This window comes from Otolemur garnettii, unplaced genomic scaffold, assembly GCF_000181295.1.
Source record: "Otolemur garnettii isolate 467f Iridium unplaced genomic scaffold, OtoGar3 scaffold00006, whole genome shotgun sequence".
NCBI classification, from domain to species: Eukaryota; Metazoa; Chordata; class Mammalia; order Primates; family Galagidae; genus Otolemur; species Otolemur garnettii.
In genome coordinates, this window is record NW_003852401.1 from 10,933,019 (window position 1) to 10,954,188 (window position 21,170).

The following is a 21,170-nucleotide window of genomic DNA, read 5'->3' on the forward strand; positions in this document are numbered from 1 at the left end:
CCAGGTGTCAGGCACTGCTGACTTTGGAGACTTGGGGGGGGGGGGAGTAGTTAAAAGACCAGTCATGAGTTCAGATTCCACTGCTACTGTGTATCAGTCTTGTGACCTTGGGTAAGTCACTTTGTCCCTGGCCTTTATTTTCTTCTTTAAAATGGGCAAAAAGATACTTAGCTTGAGAGTTTGTCCTAAAGATAAAAAGAAATAACATATGTGAAGTATGAGTACATCCTGCAAGTTCCCGCCCTCTGCTTTTGAGCTACTCTGTGGTTTGCTCTCCATTTCCCCCCTTCTTGGGAAGCTTAAATTTTGGGGGAAACAGTGGAACAATGGGATGAGAATGAGAAGTAAATTTAAGTAAAATGTTTTAATTTCTTCTTTTTATCTATATGAAAGAAGTCATAGACAACCTTTTTTTTTTTTCTTTTGAGAAACTCTTGTGTTATGTATCCATTAGTCCACCAGGTTGGGCTTCATGGATGTCAGGGTGATGCTTTTATTTGTGATATTAGATATGTAAACGTAGATTAGAGGCAAAGTTGGGAGATTGAATTGGTCTTGTTTACCTTGAACCGTTAAAATCATTTGCTTGATTTGAAGCTTCCTGTGTTAGTATATTCATTAGCACTTCATTGTAGATCTTGAAACCTGATTTTCCAAGTTAAGACTCCAGCCTCTGTTCAGGGTCTGTGAAAATTCACTTGTTATTGTGAAATTAAGAACACACTACAGCTAATAGTGTTTATACTTACATAGAATTAAACAGTGATAAACATATATGTATATGTGGGCAATACTTTATCTTCATTTATAGTCTTGCATAGTACATTAAGTGTAATTAAGGACTTAGGAACTATTTGTTGGACAAAATAATGTACTATATTTATTGTTTTTTTAGCCCTGGATTATGCTTTTATCAAAAATAATTGCTTTCAGATGGATTACATTAACATTATTGTAGATGGTCTCTGCTTAGCATTGTTATCTTGCCTAATACCCAAGTTTCTCTTAGCCAACCCAACCTTGGACTTTAACTGCTTACATTCTGAAATAAGTATAGTATTTGAGTTAGCATTTACTTTGGCCTATTAGTAAGCATAAGAGAATGAGGATTGATAACAAATAATTTCATAGCACATACTATGTATGATAACAAATAATTTCATAGCACATAATATGATTGATAACAAATAATTTCATAGCACATAGCACATACACGTAGCACATACTAAGTATGGTCACCCTGCTTTCTTGTTCATGCTTTCAAAACCAGTCAGGATAGGAATGGGAAAATAAAGGTCCAAAATGTGTATCCAACATAGTTGACTCCAAAGCTGCTCCTTGCTTTTTCACATTGCTGCATTCATTCTTCATGCATCTTTAACTTAAACAAAATTGAGTTTTCTTTATTTTTATTTATTATTTCTTTATTTTTAGTTTTGCCTGGGGCTAGGTTTGAAGCCACCACCTCCAGCACATGGGACCTACCCTTTTGAGCCACAGGCACCACCCAAGTTTTCTTTATTTTTTTAAAAAAATGAAAAAACGTTACTTCTAGAACCCTGATATTTTTTTCCTTTCAAATTAAATTTTGTCAGGAAGCCAATATGTAGAACTGATAAAAATCAGAGCTCTTCTACATGAAAAGGAATAGAACTACAGAGACTTATTTTTTTCTACTAGGAGCCTGTGGAATACTTGGTTAGAAAGCTCTAGTGAAGCCTAACGAACCCACCCATCAGAAAATAAGGCCTAAGGAAACCCTTAGTTTCCCTATCTGGGCTTTGATGGTTTTGTTTATCTTGTGTTTAGAGGTGTTTTATGTAGAATTTATAGGAAGACCTATTTGGTATAATTTAAAGGAGAACATATCTAAGAAAGACATAGTGTGGGATAAATACCATTGTGAAAAAAATTACTTTTTTTCATGATATAGCTTTTCACATGGTAATTTTTAGGGTAAAGATTTTGTTTGATACTTGACAATGAAGTAATTTTACTATGGGAAAGTCTAAAAGAAACCAACTCACAATTTTATGTCTAATTGGAATCTGTGTCTACAAATGAATACGGAGTCTACTTCACTTTGAAGATATTATAAAGTTTTGATGTTTTATATAATGTCATACTGTGTCTGTGAAAGATGTATGCATATTTTATATTCAAATATGTATAAATGTAAGCATGGAGAATTGGAGAATATGGCTTAACTTGGAAAATGATGTAAAAAACACTAGTTTAGGCCGGGTATGGTGGCTGACACCAGTAATCCTAGCACTTGGGATGCTGAGATAGGTGGATGCCTGAGCTTACATGTTTGAGATGATGCCACAGCACTCTACCCAGGGTGACAAAGTAAGGCTCTGTCTCAAAAAACAAACAAGAAACACCAGTTTAAATAAATTGCTTGTGAAACTAGCTGATGTTGGTAGTTTTGTAGTATCCTTTATGTTTGGATTTTATATAGTACTTCATTAGAAATATAATTTCTCTTTCATGAGCATAGTAAAGAGTATAGACTTTTGAGCCAGATATATGTGCATTTGAACTGATCTCTTATTCTATGTGACTTTGAAAAAGTTCTCTAACTTCTTTAATCTTCAGTTACTCATTTATAAAATGGGACTTGTGAAGTCTGGCACAGCTGTGTCCATTGTTACCAATTTCTCCTTCTGTTGGTTACTACTGTGGTTTGCAGATCTTACACAGTATCACTTAGCATCTCTATTAATGGTGGCACAGGGTTCTTAATACTTGTATCATATATGCATTTGGCTTTTTCAATTACTATTTAAAAAAATACTTTTGCCTCTCTCACAGAAGCTTATTTTGCTGAAGAAAATGAGGGTGGAGGGAAATCTCTTCTTTCTTACTCTTCACTGGGAATCAATCACTGAGCAGCATAATTCTAAAATCTTATGTGGCTTTTGGGTACTTTATGAACCTTTTTATGATAACCCAGAAGGGAGGCCCTGATTGAGTTAATACATTTCCATCAAGGGATTATTCTGTTAACCTCTCATCTTCCTCCTAACCCATGCATCCTTTTGTGAGGAACATTTTTGATCCATTATTTAGGTTTTCACACAAAGTGGGGACACCAGTTCATAGGTATGCAGGTTATTGGTTAGTCTTAGAGCTTTTCTGTCTTTAAAACAAAGAAAAAGGAAAAATCAAAATAGCAACAAGAAAACCAACAAATTCCAGCCAAACAAACAATAAAAAAATTATATAAAAAATAGTGCCTTAGCTTTCTGAAAACATTATTAAGGGCTGAATCTAAACTTTGCACTGTGATTTTAATTTTTAATAGTTTTAAACTTTTTACACAACTTTTGTAATAAGGATATGTACTCATTGCACAGATCTAATTTAAAAAACTATGAAGAAGGGAAAACTGCCTTAAGGGCTTAGCACCGTGGCACCATTTTATAAACATCTTTTAAGTCGTCTTTATTCATACGTACAAATGCATAGATAGATAGTAGTTACATAAAAAGATTATACTATATGTATGCGACTATTTTTTTTGAGACAGAGTCTAACTATGTGGCCCTGGGTAGAGTGCCGTGGCATCACAACTCACGTTAACCTCCAACTCTTGAGCTCAAGTGATTCCCTTGCCTCACCTTCCAAGTGGCAGGGACTACAGGCACCCGCCACAATTCCCTGCTATTTTTTGGTTGCAGTTGTCATTGTTTTTTGTCAGGCCTGGGCTGGATTCGAACCTGCCAGCTCTGGTGTATCTGGCTGATGCCCTAGCTGCTGAGCTACAGAAGCCAAGGCTATGTGACCTTTTTTTTTAACTCAACAATTTCATAGATCTCTTCCAATGTCTGTAAATACAGACATCCATCATGATTTTTAATAGATTCTGAGTATGCTATTGTACCATAATTTATTTAATGAATTTTGGTTTGTAGATTTTATTTTTAAATAGTGGTGCTTTAACATGAATATCCTTGCTTATATTTGTATATCTATTTCTTTTCTTTCTTTCTTTTTTTCCTTTTTTGTTGCAGTTTCTTTTTCTGGCCAGGGCCAGGTTTGAACCTGCCACCTCCAGTATGTGGGGCTGGCACCCTACTCCTTGAGCCACAGACACCACCCCTGTATGTCTGTTTCTTAAAGATTAGTTCTTAGAAGTTACACTTTTGGGGAAAGAGCTATAATTTTGCACACTTTAAAAGGAGTTGGCAAATCTTTTCTGAGAAGGGCCAAATGGTAAATGTGTTAGGTAGATGTATGGTTTCTATAAAAATTATTCAGCTTTGTGGATCCAAACAGCTGTAGGTGTAAAGAAATAGGCATGGCTATATTTCAATAAAACTTTATTTACAAAAGCAGGCAGTGGGGTAGTGTTTGGTCCACAGGATGTAATTTATCCACCCCTGGTTTGAAACAAAGTAGAAACTGATTAGGAGGGGAAATTTCTCCTCTGTTGACTATAAACTGCTTTCGTAGTATCTTAGAAATGTGTTCTCAGTGCAGTGTAATGGGCTGGTTACTTTCTTTCCAGGTATATGGCAATCAATACTTATTTTAAACAGCTTATTAAAGGAGGTTCTCATATCTGCCTCTATTCCCTATGCCTAGTAAAATTTAAACTAAGAGGCTATATATGCCAGTATGGTTTTTAGCATTCTGTGCTTTAGCTTTCAGCATACATGACAACTTCTGAAGCAGAAGAGACCTTTCCAACTTACATTTTAGACTTTTTCCATATCAAAGGCTGGGTGTGATGGCTCATGCCTATAATCCTAGCACTCTGGGAGGTGGATTGCTTGAGCTCTGGAGTTTGAGACCACTTTGAGCAAGAGCAAGACCTCTGTCTCTACTAAAAATAGAAAAACTGAGGTAAGAGGATCACTTGAGCCCAGGAGTTTGAGGTTGCTGTGAGTTATAATGACGCCATGGCACTTTATCCAGGGTGACAGCATGAGACTCTGTCTCAAAAAACAAAAAACAAAAACCCAAAGGTCTAAACGTTTGCTTTGAATGAGTTAGGATTTAGAGATACCCAGAAATAAATTGAAAGGAAAGTCTAGGAAGAGAAGAATCATTTCAGCAGAAATGTAACAATCAGCAGGGTGGCAGTGCATTAGTAACTGAACATTTGCAGACTCAATTATACTGAGAAGAATGCTCTGTGCAAACAATAAACTTTCCCACTTTTTTTTTTGAGACAGAGTTTCACTCTGTCCCCCTGGGGTAGAGTTCTATAGTGTCATCTTAGAAAATATGAACATTTCCACAAATAGAATTCAGGGGAGGGTTTCTGAGAACACCAAGAGAACTATGTCAAATTAGGAAAGCCCAAATCAGTATTCAAGGGATATCAAATAGTCTAATTAGACTGTCAAGTATTTTTTAGGGAGCAGGAGGAGAAGATAAAGCTGGAAAGGCAGGTAGAGCTAGAACGGAGGGGGCCTGGAAAGAACTTGAATTGGTAATTTGGAAGGAACTCTAAAAATCATCTAGGATAATATGCTTGACAATTGGAGGAGTAGTGTATAGCACTCATTGGCAAATGTGGAATGACAAAGTTGGGATTATTGCTTAAGATCTGAGCATGCCCTCCTTAGAAATGATGGAAGGCATGTGGGGTATAGCTTAGGGGATTGAAAGGGAAAACTGGACAGGCTTTCAGAACTTACTTGGTTTGGAAAATAAGGAAAAAGGCTTTTATTCATGACATTTCATTCCGAGTCTTTGTTAATGGGGTTAACATTGTAAAATATAGCAAAGTCAAGGGAGAGTTACAGAAAAGAAAGAAAAGCAGTGAACCTGTTTTGCTTAGCTTGAAATGTTAACTGGACACTTAGAAAATTATAGTGGGCATTTGAAAGTGCAAGATTAAGAAACACCTAAGAGGTAAGGGTTAGGGATTTGAGAACCTTGTGACAGATGAAACCTGGGAAGAACATCATATCACTAAAGTGAAAGCATGTAGGGAGAAAATCATATTTGAATGCATTACTTATCGTTGGGTAAATAACATAAGTAGCTCTATGTGAGGCAACTAACACCAAAAACAGACAAAAGAATCCTTAACATTTGTTTTATCATTTATAAAGTAGTCTATTTTCTACTAAGCTTCTCAAGCCACTAGAAAGTATGTTCAGTATGAAAAAAAAAATCTCCAAGATCCCCAAGGAAAATATAACTCCCTTTTTAGTTTATCTTCTCTCTACTTCCTGAGAACCTCAGTAACAAAGATGTCATTGGTGGGAGAGGTTTGTATTCACTTTTTACGTGTCTGGTAAAGAATCCAGCAGCTTTGTATCCCTAGTCTCACTCTTTTTTGAGAGCTATGCATTTGGGATAGGAGTGGGGAGGAACCTATAAATTTCCAACTTTATATGCTTTTGTGCATTTTCTTTTTAGTCTGGGGTCCTCAGCAGGCTTGGAGGGGGAATTGTGCAGTTATACTTTTGAGTTGGAAAGTTTTTACTGTATGGAACAGCAGGGCTGAATCTGCTTTCATTTCCTTTCTTAACACTACCTGTGTTCAAGCTTTGCATGCAAATAAAAACATGTTGATTCATAGATCTTTGACATGCTACATTATGAGCTTTGGCAGCAAGGTAAAGGCTTTCCTTGGCTATCCTGTTTAGAGCAGTTGGAATTCCTCAGGTCTGTTGGTACAGTTTTGTAGCCTTCCTTCAGGCTCAGTCTTCATAGTAAGTCTGATTAATGTCAAGTGGGGCTAGGTGATAGTCTGGAGGAATTTGCCTCTCTAGTCAGCCATGTGCATTTAATCTAGTACTATGTGCCCATTGTGTTTTACCTCTTAAACCATGTGTGGTAACTTGAAATTTATAAAAAAATCATTATCAGTTTAATGTAGGTAGTGTAATGGATATTTTGTGATTTTGAATTTTTCAGGGTATATTTGTTCTTTGATTTGCTCACACTTGCCACTTCTATCATATTTTATTTCTCAAACTCACTTTTCTACTTTTTCATTTAATTTTTTCAATTATCTTTTTCTCTTTTGTATTATTAAATGTCAGGATAAAAGAACACCTTTCATTTTTGTCCCATTTTTATGTCTCTGATGAAGTAAGATAAAGTGAAATGGCTGTATTTTCTAAGTAAATGTCTCTCTAAAAATAATAGTGCCACACCCTCTAAAAAATTTTAAAAATTCAATGCCTTGATGCTCATTACTTTCAAACAGCCTCTTTCCTCTCATTAGAGATAAATTCGTCCTTTTTCTTGATCACTGCAGAAAGCCAGGTGGAGAGGCAGAGTGGAGCAAACCCACTAGCTGAGTTCAAATTGGCTTGGATCACTTTAAAGTGCCTTTTCTGTAAAGTGCCACTTAATTTCTTTCTATTGTTTGCAGCATATGTGGAGTTGGCCATATCATTGCTAAAGTTGCTTACCCATTTTGCCTTTTTCTCTGAACTTTTCTTTTTGCTGGGTTCCTTCTTTCCCTTAACAGAATGAAATTTTAGGGCGATACGGCTCTTGTGTTCTGGTATATGCTCCTTCCTTCTTTCCTCAGTTTTTAGTTATTTCTCTTTTAAAATTAACTTAACCATCTAGAGCAGTGGTTCTCAGCTTTCCTAATGCCACGGCCCTTTAATACAGTTCATGACTCACAGGTTGAGAACCGCTGATCTAGAGAGCTTTTTGCCTTACCATTCTTTTTTAGTTTTTCAGTTTGCTTAGACTAATGAGTCTCAAACTTAAATGCTCATCAGCATCACCTGGAGGGCTTATAAAAACAAATCATAGGCTCTATGTCAGGCGTCCTCAAACCCATGGGCCACATGCGACCCACCAAGGACATTTATTGGCCCACCGAGTGTTTTTGCTGCCGCTGCTTGTCCTGCTTAGCAGCCAACTCGTCCCGGGGCCCGCAGTCCGGCCCTCCAATGGTCTGAGGGACAGTGAACTGTCCCCCTGCTTAAAAAGTTTGAGGACCCCTGCCAGAGAATTTCTGTCAATAGGAGATCTCAGATGGGGCTTATAGATAAGTGTCAAACAAATTCTCGGGTGATGCTAGTAGTGATCTTTGACTAAACAGCATACCTTGGACCACTGACCTGCAGTACTGGTTTTGTATGTCAGTTTGCTGCTGATCCCAAAGGATTGGGTTTCTTCAGATTTTATTCATGCATTTCCCCGAAAACACTTTACTTTTTATTAATTCATTGGTCAACCTGCTAGCATGAAAGCTCAGAAAATTGCCTTATATTTTAATTGTGAAAGGCTTGGTTGGTATAGGAAGGGCAGATGGGTGAAATGCACTCCTTCTTGCTACCTCTTCCAATGAAGACTTAAACAGTAGGTCCCTCTGAACCAAGACAGAACTATACAGGCATTTGCAGCGCAGCATTCTACAAAGACTGACAAGAGTTGATTGAGTTTCCCTTATATGAGACTTACTGAATGTATATATTGTTTTGGTTTCCAGCTTATAATACTCCTTTTGACACTTGAGCCTGGCTTCCATTTCCCCCGAAGTTTCATTCCCTTGCTACCTCAGACTTCTCAGCCCCTGTTGGAGTAGTATGCTATGGTGCTGCTTTGGTGGAGGGGGCGAGTAACACTTACTGATAGGTACACTATGTACCTAACTAATGCTGTTAGGTCCTTTACATGCTTCCTCTCCTTTAGCCTTATCAGCCGTGCACAATGAATATAATTATTCCCATTTAACAGTTGCAGGAAACAAGGTTCTCACATAATAACTGTCCATCTTTTCAAGATATTGCAAATGAGATTTAAACAGAGGTCTAGGCCAGGTGCAGTGGCTCATGCCTATAATCCCAACACGTTGGAAGGCCAAGGCAGGCAGATCTGAGCTCACAAGTTTGAGCTGGCCTGAGCTAGAGCGAGACCTCATATCTAAAAAGAGCTGGGTATTGTGGTGGGTGCCTGTAGTCCTAGCTACTTGGGAGGCTGAGGCAAGAGAATCGCTTAACCCCAGGAGTTTGAGGTTGCTGTGAGCTATGATGCCATGGCACTCTACCAAGGCTGACAAAGTAAGACTCTGTCTCAAAAAAAATAATAATAAATAAATAAAAAGAAAACAATGAACTATCTTTGAGAAAGTTGCATTTGAGCTTTGAGAATAGAAGAAAGCTAACCTGGGTACATATAAGCATACTTGAAATTCTGTTTAATGTTAGTTGTTAGACTTGACAGTGTATTAATATATGCCCCAAGGCAACAACCTAGCGTGTTTAATTTTTCAAATACCAAATTGCAAGAATGATTACAACCCAATTTAAAATAATCTAATTATGTACTTTTCTTTCTTAAATATAAAGACCTATCCTTGGGTCTGGTACAAATGACTTCATTTTCATTTTGTCCAGTGCTAAAACTCAGCCAAAATAGAAATTGTAGGAAATAAATGGAATCTGTTAAGTAATAGGAAGTTTTTCTAGTAAAACACAAGTGTAATGGATAGTATTTTGTTTTAATTTTACTTCTATAGATATTATGAAATATAGAGCAAGAGTTTAGAGATAAGCCTCAGTTTTCTCATTTAAAAATAAAAACTGGGCCTGGTGCAGTGGCTCATGCCTGTATTCCTAGCACTGTGGGAGGTTGAGGTGGGTGGATTGCTTGAGCTTACAAGTCCACCAGCCTGAGCAAGAGCAAGAAAACTCCTCTAAAAAATAGCTAGGAGTTGTGGCAGGCACCTGTAGTCTCAGTTACTACGGAGGCTGAGGTAAGAGGATCACTTGAGCCCAAGTGTTTGAACTTGCTGTGAGCTATGACGCCAGGGCACTCTACCCAGGGCAATAAATTGAGACTCTGTCTCTCCCCTGTCCCCCCCCCCCGCCAAAAAAAGAGTAAGTAAATAAAATAAAAAATAAAAACAGTGCAATGCAAATTCTTTACCCCCACTTACTTGTCTGATGTAAGAATTAATAAATATTATGTGTAAAGCCCTGTGAGCAATCTGGAAGAAAGATTCTATGTAATTTTAGCATTATTCATGGCCCATTGGTCTCCTCAGGGTGTCACCAGGGAAGGCAGGTTTTTACCTTTTATCCCATATCTCACAGTATAAAAATGAGGTATTTTTGTTGTTGTTTGTGGCTGTGAAAATCTGTAATTTTGCCTACAGAGGCTGCTCCTATCACAGAGCCCAGGGCACTGTTCTTCAGTAGCTCACACAAGAGGATCAGCTCCCCAAGAAGGGTGATCCTCAATTAAACAGCTCCTGGCTCCTGAGAGGACATTGTGCTTGCTCACAACTGCCTCTTCTGTGTCTGTTAACCTGTTGAGTAGCAGAATCACTTACCAGTGGACTCTTTTTTGTTTTGTGCTCTCTGTTTTCTGGTTTTGGGATGGCACCTAAAGGGATATGTATCCTGCCTTATCTAATGCCTCTATGAGAATGAATGCATTATATTTTTGGCCACTCCATATTTGAAAATGGATAAACACCGTTTTGATGTACCAGCTGCTTTCTGATCACTGATCATTCTTCAGCCTTAGGTTCCGTATTCTTGTTCCTGCTGAGTCTTACTTAGCCTGTGGTAAAATGGTAGAAAGCTTTTTAGCCTGGAATTCTGTCTCTCACTTAAATTGTGGGCTGAAAAATTAAGGTATAAGTTAACTGTCCCCCCCACTCACTTAGCTCATCTTCCTACTTTTTATTTTGTATTTATTTTGCAGCAGTATGTTTAATATGCATCTTTATTGGTTTATTTCTTTATCTGCTCTTTCTCACTAGGGCTCCTGGTTAGCTTATTGTCCAATGCATTTCACTTAATGGTCTTCCTGAATTCTTTGTGTTATCTGAGTACGTTTTCCTCTTGCTGCTTGGCATTGTATCACCTCTAATATTAGGCTTCCCTGTGTCTTGGAATGTGACAGTGCTTGTACTTTGCCATGTCCCTGAGTCCTCTGATGGGACTTTATTTCTGGTTATCGCTCTCCCTCTATTTTTTGAGACTCATTCCATGTCTCCATTCTTTTCCAAGTTCTATTTAAGTTCTGATCATGTCCTTCATCCCTTCAATACTGCTAAACTGAAGTCACCAAAACACATATATTACAGAACTGATCTGGGCTTGGGGCCAGCTTAACTGAGGAGACTTGAGCTGACATGAAATTAGTTTATTCTGGCTGTAACTTTCATAGTGCCTATCAGGAAGATGCCTGAATGTTTAATATTTAAAAGTAAAATTAAATTTCAAGTGGACCTCCCCCACACCCTGGTTCTGAGAGAAGCAACCCTGACTCTATAAGCCCTTTTTTTCCTTGGTAACATTTCCCCCCCCCCCCCCCCCCCCAAGTTTATAATTCCTGTGCCTATTTCTTGCTTTGTCACCTTCTTACTAACTCTCTTCTACCTCCATTCAGCTTCAAATATTTTGAATGGTAGCTCCCATTTACAAGTTGGGGCTTTTCTGTCTTCTTTTCAGAAGTCTGGGCCCTAATAGTTTTTAATGTGTGATCCCCGTAAACAAAGAACGTGTGTGTGGAAAGCTTGCCATATTTCCTCCCTGCCCCACAAAAAAATGTGTTTTCTGAAAGCCCTTATGACATTGAAGTGAATGCCCACTGGCCCTCCCTTATTGAATTCTCCTGAGAGGAGAGAGAGGCCTTTATGCTTGTTGTCATATCTTTTGTTTCTGCTGATTATACACAAAGTAAGTTGTAAATAGCTCTCTCACACACCATGATTCCTTTGAGGTATGTAGGGGAGAGTAGATATGCACTCAGCTTCAGCCTACCCTGGGGACTCCAGAGGGTCCCTTTCAGGGCCTCTGGCTTCCTGTTACAGAGCTAGCAGAATGAAATTTAGATCAGTTCCAGACAATTATCATTCTGTAATTAAACCTGTGGCATATTTTTCTTTGTTTTTAACTTAAATGTTCTTACTACTTTAAAAGCAAAATATACAAAGATACAAAAGAATAAAACTTAAAAGTCCATATAATCTTAATCGCCATGAACATCTTGTAAAAGTATTGTACAACTTAGTAGGATGACATTGAAACAGAAAGTGACTCCTAGTATAAAGGAAAGTAAATAAAATGAAATTCCTTGAATCAGTTTAAAATTTATATTTCTAACGATGGTTAGGTATACACCTTATCTTATTGTCTTAATTTACAATGATGTAATAAATAATAAAGAATTGGTAAATTTCTATCTACTGTTTCTGTCAGTCAATTTTTGATTGCTTGTGGCTAGCTGGCTAACTTCTGAGGCTTCCAAATCAAAAGGTGGAATAAGATGTGCTGAATTATAACTAATTACATTATAAACTTTTTATCTCTTTTGTATTTTCCCTGGGACATTTTGATGAATTAGGAAAGAGATATGGCTTGTCTTTTCCTTTTAAAGATTTTCCATGATAATTGATAACACTGACTGTAGTGGATGGGTTGGGAGTATATTGTTAGGCCATGAACTCTTTAGTAAACATCATGAATCAATTTTGGTTTGAATCTCAATTTCCTCATTTTTAAAATATGGGAGTCCCATTTCATGAGTCCTTATGGATTTTTTTATACTCAGAAATTCTAGGGCTCTAAGTATGGGAGTGCTACCCACTTCCCTACTAGTTCATTTTTACAATTAAGATTGTTGAAACATACTGGTAGCTTGCCACCCTTTCCGCCCAACTTACTCACAGACCTTTTTGTTTTCTCTTAGAAACTGTATTTCCTAGTGTCTGAAGCTGTAATTGAATGTAATTGTAGTTGTTTAACTTTCTCCTTTCCTCTTGAGAGTGTTTATAAAGTGCATTCTGTGACTGAAGATAAAAAGGAACTGGAAACTTAATGTTTGTGACATGGTCAAATAATGTTAAGGTAAGTAGAGATTTGTTTTGTGTGTATGAAGTAGGGTGTTATTTATAATTTATACTTAACTTGCAATGTATACCTTTTGGCTTATGGAATCTGCTTTAATTAGTTGAGTTGTAACATTTATTGAGGTTTTATTTTATTATTTATTTATTTTATTTTATTTTTTGTAGGTTTTGGCCAGGGCCGGGTTTGAATCTGCCACCTCTGGTATATGGCGCTGGTGCCCTACTCCTTTGAGCCACAGGTGCCGCCTTATTTTTATTTTTTTATAGGCAGGCTGTTGCTCTGTTACCCAGCCTGAGTGCAGTGGTGCCATCACAGCTCACTGCAGCCAGTCTGGAACTCCTGGGCTCAAGCTATCTTCCCACTCAGCCTCCCCAGTAGCTGGGACTACATGTGTTCATGACCACACCTGGCTATACTGAAGTGTTATATGGTTTTTGGTATATTCATTTTAATATAGAATATTCTAGTATTAATTTCCCCCTTCTATTGCTTGCTTCCTAAGGGAGAGTTGCTATTGCAGAACTCAGTAGTACCCCTCCATATATTAGCAGAGGGGTGGAATCAGTGTTATTTTCCTGGGTGACAAAACACAAATGCATAGAGTCTCTGTTCTTCTCTGTGCACCATTTCTTTCTCATTTATCTATTTAGATGATGAACTCCCCTTTCCCTTACTTATGGTGTCCAAAGACTAAAGAACAAGTTACAGGTTTTGATTTCTTCTTTGTATTTTTTTTAGATGAAACATAAATAAATGCCTCTAGAATAGTTGCCACTAAATATAGTTATTATATGGCTTTCAAAATTAACTTCTCTTCTTAATCATTTCTTAAGTTTGAATCTGGGTTTTGCAGCTCAGTAGCATCTGACTCTGAGGTAATTATGTAACTATTCTGAGCCTCAATTTTTTTCATTTGTAAAATGGAGATGGTTGTATTCTTTGAGATTATTGAGAGGGAAACATGGGTTATTCTTAAAGTAAGGTGCCCACATGATTACTGGCACATTGGAATCAATGATGAAACTCATGGGTAAAGACTGGTTATTAACCTCAAAGATAGATGATAACTGACATTTCACCTCATGGGCATAGGCAGGGAGAAATGGTAAGAGAATTGCAAGGAAAGAGAGTTGGACCTAAAAATGTTTGAAGGATTAACCAAGGGCCTTATTTAATGTGATATTTGCTAGTGAACTTGCAAAGTGGAGTTTATTGAAAATTTGGAGACGTGAACTGATTACATGTCAAAAGAAAGAAGGAAACACTTTCTAAGGCAGCATGCTTGGCTGAAAACTAACCTCTGAACAAAGAAACCTGATTAGCACAGATGATCTTAATTGGTGTTAAAAATTCAAAGAAAACAAAATAACAGAGTGCTTGTTAGGGAAGGAAGACACAAGTGGAATGGTCTTAGCTGATGTATTGAGATTATGGTATGTTTAGATAGATGTGATTAGTGAAGGTAATATGTATATGGAAATAATAAGTAATGATTGGAGAAAGGTTTTAAAAAGCATAAAACTTTTTTATTGTTGTTTTTGTTTTTTTGAGACAGAGTCTCACTGTCACCCTGGTTAGAGTGCTATGACATCATAGTTCACAGCAACCTCAAACTCTTGGGCTCAAGCAGTTCTCTTGCCTCAGCTTCCCAAATAGCTGGGACTACAGGAACCAACCACAATGCCCAGCTGTTTTTTAAAGACAGATTCTCACTCTTGCTCAGGCTGGTCTCAAACTTGTGAGCTCACAGTCCACCGGCTTTGGCCTCTCAGAGTGCTGGGATTACAGGTGTGAGCTTCCACACTCATGAAACATTTTTAGATGAAATCCAAATCCTTTTTATCTGAAAAGTCTGAAATGAATTAATGAACAATTACAATAGCTTAATTTTGAAAGGGGATCTTACGGGTTTTTAGTGTAGAATTTTCGATAGAAAGAATCACTTATTAAATTATAACTTTGTTTTTATTTTTATTGTTAGGACAGACTTATAAGATCCTTAAAGGTAGTAACTATAAGGAAGCAAATAACTAATACATATTGATAAATAAGAGTCTACCTGTGCTACCTATACTAGGAACAGGAAAAATAAATTTGAAGAAATATTTTAAGAGTGGAAATGAATTTTAGGAATCCTAGAATGTAATTTTCTTAATTCCTACATAAAAAATTAAAGTACAGAGGAAACAGTAAGTCACCAATGGCAAGCAGGGATTCTATGTTTCAGTCTTTCTCTCCTCTCACTTCCATTTGCTGCCTTCCTGCCATCCATAGATAGATAGTAAATGCCTCCTCTCCATGCTATGGATACAAGGGGGGAAATTTTATGTGAACTTTTCTTCTTGCAGTTTGTCTTCTGAGAGTTAATAAACTTTAATAAACTTAGTTGTATGGTATTTGCAATGTATTTTACTTACTAAGGTCAAATGCATGTCAAAGGTCAAATTGTGATGACCTGTTTCAGAACTGCAGCTGGGATGTTCCCCCTTCTGCCTGCATCAAGTGTGACTGTATACAGTTCTCAGCAGCCTCTGTACCCAGCATCTAACCTGGCCATATTCCCTCAGGTTCCATTGGCATGTGCTGGCAGAGTGTTGGGTGCAGACTTCTGCCCAGATCTGGAGGAGCCAGACCAGAGGCTGGAAGTCCAGGTTGGAGTCTTACTGTTTTATTAGCGGGGGGGTGATGTAATAGAAACAGTGGTCCCTAAAGGCCATACCAGTATACTCATATCAGTGCTGTCAGGAAAAGACTTTCCGTGAGATAAGTGTAAAGAGGGACGAATCTTAGCATGTGTGCATCAAAAGCTCCTTTTCAGGATGAATTGTCTATAACTGGAGCTCTTTGTTTATTTACTCAGGAAATATATATAGTAGTGAATAAGAACATGGTCTCTGAAAATTGACTGCCTAGAACTGACATGTTGCTGTGAGAACTATGGCAAGTCAACCTGAAGGAGCCTTAATTTTCTCATCTGTAAATTGGCGATTTACTGTACAAGGCAATGATGAGGACTAAATGACTTTTATATATATGCAGCATTTAGCACAGGGCCTGGCATATAACAGGCACTCAGTAAATACTAGCTCTCATCTTTTAAAATTATCACTATCATGTACTAAGCACTGTGCTAGGCACTGGGGATATATGTGAGCAAGTCATGATTCCTGCATTATGTATGATCTCCCAGCTCAATAGAATAGCAGCTGTTCAACTGGGTGCTTTCTAAGAAAAGTAGGACTTAATGATAAGTATCTTCCTTTTTCATAGATTGGGAGATACATCCTGCGGTGTAAGAGAAGTTTATTAGCCAAGTACATTTTTTGTGAAAGTGTTTGCTTAGAATTCAATGTATTTTGGTCTTGAGGCATTAGAAGTGGTTTGGTGTATTGCAAATTAAAAATGTAAGTATATAGCATTTTCTTTTTCTTTCTTTCTTTCTTTTTTTTTTTTGTATTTTTGAGACAGAGTCTCACTCTTGTCATCCAGAGTAGAGTGCTGTGGTATCATCCCTCATAGCAACCTCAAGTCTTGGGCTCAAAAGATCCTCTTGCCTCAGCCTCCCAAGTATTTGGGACTATAGGTGCCCACTCCAATGCCTGGCTCATTTTCCTATTTTTTTTTTTTCTTTAGTAGTAACAAGGTCTCACTCTTGCTCAGGCTGGTCCTCAACTCCTGAACTCAAGCAATCTACCCTCCTCAGCTTCCCAAAGCGCTAGAATTATAGGCATGAACCACCCCACCTGGCTAAGTATAATATTTTGGCTAAAGGCATGTCCCTACTTCCTGTACTTTTTTTTTCCCCTTGAGACAATCTTGCTCTATCACCCTGGCTAGAGTACAACAGCATCATCATAGCTCACTGCAGTCTCAAACTCCTGAGATCAAATGATCATCCTGTCTCAGCCTCCCCAATAGCTAGAACTACAGGTACACACAACCATGCCTGGTTAATTTTTCTATTTTTTGTAGAAATCAGGTCTCACTTTTGCTCAGGCTAATTTCGAACTCCTGACCTCAAGCAATCTTCCTGCCTTGGCCTCCCAGAGTGCTAGGATCATAGGCATGAGCCACCACCTAAATATAGCTTTTATGTATTTTAGAAATGCCTTGTATATCCATATTTTGTCAAACATATTTGTATACATATTTTATGTATATTTAGAAATGCCATGTATATCCATATTATGTCAAACGTAATTACTTAATATTTAAATAAAAAATATGTGTACCAGTGCAAAGGTACAAACTGAAGTTTCCACATGGATAGCATTCCTCAGGCTGAGCAAATTTACACTGTTTTTTTTTAAGCCTTCTATTTGGCATCCTTTTCTAAATTTTCAGGCTCATGGAATGAGCATAGTAAGCTCAGTTTAAACACATTTTTACTGATACAGGCACACCGTAAGAGAAAAGCTTTAAAAGTTAACTTCTTCACAGTGAGAATGAGGTGGTGGTGGTAGGACAAAGTCTCGGTTTTTATGGTACTAAAGGGTATGACATCTCTTAAACACCTGCTCTTGGCCTAGGAAAGACCACCTGAGTTCTCCTATGGCCCAAGGTGGTATTGTCTGGGTGGTGTATGGCTGTGATACAACAGAAAAGCAGGTGGGACACATATGAGACATGATCATGTATTTCCTACTTCTAGAAAGCTAACAGCTTGTGCATGACACATAAATGCAGGGTGATGGAAGACGTTTTGTGGAGAGTAGTCTGATCCTTGACCTTTATGGAGAGGACGAGTGATGTTCTTCAAACACATCACCTGGAATGGTCTGTCATGGATGACTGTTGGATAATCTGTTTTTGAACCCTGAGTTACAGTGTAAAGAAAAATGGGTTTTGCAGATGTGTGTGAAATAAATCTGAAAAAGACCTATGGGACACATTATTTGACATACTAAGGGAGAAAATGTGTATTTAGAAGTTTTAAGTAAAACTCTGGTTGTGAATAAACAGGTTGTAGAGTCAACATAGGCCTTGCAAAGAATACCAGGTTCCTGGACAAAAAAATGAAAGTGACAATATTATTGGATTCCTCATCTTGCATCCTCCACCATTTTGATGAACTGAATGGAAAGATTAAGTCTGTTAAAAGTTAACTATGGTGAATGGTGAACTCACAAAGACTTACTTGACTGATTTCTTCCTCCCTTCTTTTATTTCTCTTCTTTCCCAAATATGGCTTTTACATATTTTAGAAATATCTAGTACATATGTCAGTCATAATAATCTTGATGCTTAATTTAATATATTCTTCACCAGGTAATAATTCTAGGAGTATTTTTTAGCTTAGACTCCTTTCATTATTGCTGTGGCATATATCCTAGTCCTTTTGTTCCCCTAGGAAATGAGCCTTTTCTTATTTTTTCATCTAACTCTATACTCTATATAGTGAAGGAACTCACTATAGGACTCGTTAGAGTCATCTACTTTTCCTGCTTGGATCTCAGGCTTTTCCCTAGGACCAGGGATTATAATCTTTAGAGAATTTGCTGTTTGGTCTCTTGATTCTGAAAATTATCTCCTGGACACCTCAGTTGAGGAGCAATGAGTTGTTTATGTCCTTTCTTAAAAAGGATTTTTGTTTAGACACATAGCCTTCTAATCTGTAGCTGACATAAATTCTTAGGACTGGTGAAGCCCCTGGTTGCTCTTACCCTCTTAAACCTTTGCCTTTCATCCCTAAAATTTTAGATTTCTTAGCAACTTTATTAATAATCCCAGGCTCTCCAAGTCTCTTCCGTGAACATACCTTTTGTTTTGAATGACCATCATCCTTCAAGTCTGTGCTTGACTTGACTTCTGCAAGATCTGCTGTGTTTTGTGTTAATACACTTGATTTAGAGAAGTGACTGGAAATCAAGACTCTGATGGAATAACTTCCTTTACTTTCCTCAGTGGTTTTTGATTTAGGTGTGAAACTGGTTTAACTGTAGCAGAGAATTTTTTTTTTTTTTTTTTTTTTTTTGTAGAGACAGAGTCTCACTTTTTCGCCCTCGGTAGAGTGCAGCGGAGTCGCTCCAGCAACCTCCAACTCCTGGGCTTAGGCGATTCTTCTGCCTCAGCCTCCCAAGTAGCTGGGACTACAGGCGCCCGCCACAACGCCCGGCTATTTTTTTTGTTGTTGCAGTTTGGCCGGGGCTGGGTTTGAACCCGCCACCCTCGGTATATGGGGCCGGCGCCTTACTCACTGAGCCACAGGCGCCTCCCTGTAGCAGAGAATTTTGCTCTTTACCATCATTTTCTAGGATCTGGCTGTTCCAGTTTAGATGCCCCCTTAACTGTTGATAAATACTTTTTTTTTTTTAATATCAGAAGAAAGCTACTTTCTTAGCCTAACTGTGCCTCCTGATGTAGTAAGTTAGTTTAACACAGTTCTTTTCTTGTTTGAGAGTTCAAAATAAGAGATTTGACTTGATATTTTTTACTACTGAGATGCTTAGAAAATTAGAGTAAATAATGGACCAATATTTAATACTGGATTAGACACAGTTTACTGTGATGTTTTATAAACCACAGACTCCTTTCTTCTATGAATGCGTGAAGGATTCTTTTTTTTTTCCAGACTTACAGGGTGCAAGTGTAAATTTCCATAAAATTTAAATGAGGTGCTTCCTGTAATTAATGAACAATTGTGGCTGCTCTCTGGTCTGCATTGTAATTAACCGTGATCAGGCTTGTTTAGTGATGACACTGTTCCTGTAATAATTTGACAAGCTACTGTGAATTTGCCAGGTTATTAAACAACCTGCAGCATTCACTTATGGAATCACAGGGATGAGCTTGGCTGCTGCTGTTAGTTAAATGCAGCATAAGGGTGAACCAAAGCTGCCCATTGAATTCTATTGATCACCATGAATAAAATGAAATTCTTATTATTTTGGAAAAGTTAATTAATTTCATGAGTGGTGTCTTGAAAACTTTTTATTACATAATAAACCTACTGTGGCAAAACTGATCATTTTTATGAACTCACAATGAGGACAGCAAATTCTCTATATTGTTAACACCACTGCCGGAGACTAAACAAAATCTGAGGCTCTCCTTACCATCTTATTCAAGAGATATAGTTATTTTTTAGAAAGGTTGTTCTTTCCACAAATCCATCCAAAATATTTCCCTAAATATAAGTTCACTTTCTCTCTCTTTTTTTTTCTTCTGTTTAAAACAACAGATGACCTTGTTCTAAACAGAGTCATGTTGCAGGTAGAAGGACTTGAGTGGACTGGTAGCTTTATATTCTTGGTCACCAGTGCACTGGCCTTCCTTCCTCCTCTTTTCAGGTTAAGAACGGTTCAAAACATTACTGTCTAGTTACTGTGGTGTCTTTCATTCAGATTCTGTTTATTGACTAAACCACAAGGATTTCTGCCCAAAGTACCAGGCGGTCTATGCTTGACTGATTTTGATTTTCTAACATCAGCCCTGGGGTTTATTTGAAAAATGTACATACACTGCAGCTTTAACAAGTCAAGTGACTGCATGTTTTTGACCATGGAGTAGAGTATATCTGAAGATCATTAAATTTAGGGGGGGGGGGAGGAATAGGGAATAAGGGTAGTAGTCAGTCATTGTACCATTGCAGAGTGTGTGTGTGTGACACATGGTTTTTGTCTTTTCATCTTCTCCAAGAGCCAGAAAGTTTCCTGCAGTTCTCTTTCCAGCTATTGACAAATGATTGCCAGATGTGAGATCTTTGCAGTGCTCTTTCCCTCAGCAAACCTGCAGCGATGGGATATTTGATTCTCCCTTGCCCATTTCATCTCCTTTCCACATCTGCCAGGGACACACAAGCAATACATCCCTACATGAGAGTTTAAAGTTTACTCTACTCAGCTCCTTTTTCCCCTCTGATAAAATGTTTGGAGACAACAGAATGAGGTCCATATGACTCTCTCCCAACTTCACTGTGTGAAATTAGTTGTTTATTTTACTTATCTACCTCTCAGTAATTGAACTATTTCATTTTAGTTTCAGTCCATGGAAAATTTAATATAACTTTGGGAGTGCTAAAAGTTTCCTATTGTCTGTTCCTTAAATATGCCCCCATCACAACTTCCTTTTGAGTGCCTTAATTCTGGTAAAAACTAGACTACTGGTTTCATAGGACTTCCCAGGAAATTAATTTTAATAAACAACTGTCATAATATTAAATGTGGCACGTCTGGCAAAATTTAGTACTCATTTAGGATTTAAAAAGCTATTCATAGATGGGGAGTGTCAACTTGTTCTGCTTGATTAGTTTACCTGTCCTTGCATCCGTTGTCAAAATTGATGTGGATAAGACTTTAGTTTTAATCACAAATAGCTTAAAAAAGGGAAAGTACCCTAAGTTTTGGAAGCATCTGAAATTAGCTTGTGTAG

The 21,170-nt window shown here is 37.6% G+C and overlaps 1 protein-coding gene across 2 annotated transcripts in view; it reads left to right on the forward strand.

The window, feature by feature from the left end:
• BNC2 (basonuclin 2) overlaps positions 1 to 21,170 on the forward strand; it is a 301,545-nt gene that overhangs the window by 26,840 nt on the left and 253,535 nt on the right. Inside the window, exon 2 of one of the 2 annotated variants that reach the window (XM_023508289.1) lies at positions 15,368 to 15,451. The exons of the other annotated variant lie outside the window; for it this stretch is intronic. Coding sequence (XP_023364057.1) covers positions 15,368 to 15,451 — 84 coding nt within the window. The remainder of the gene's footprint in view (positions 1 to 15,367; positions 15,452 to 21,170) is intronic. 2 annotated transcript variants of the gene reach the window in all.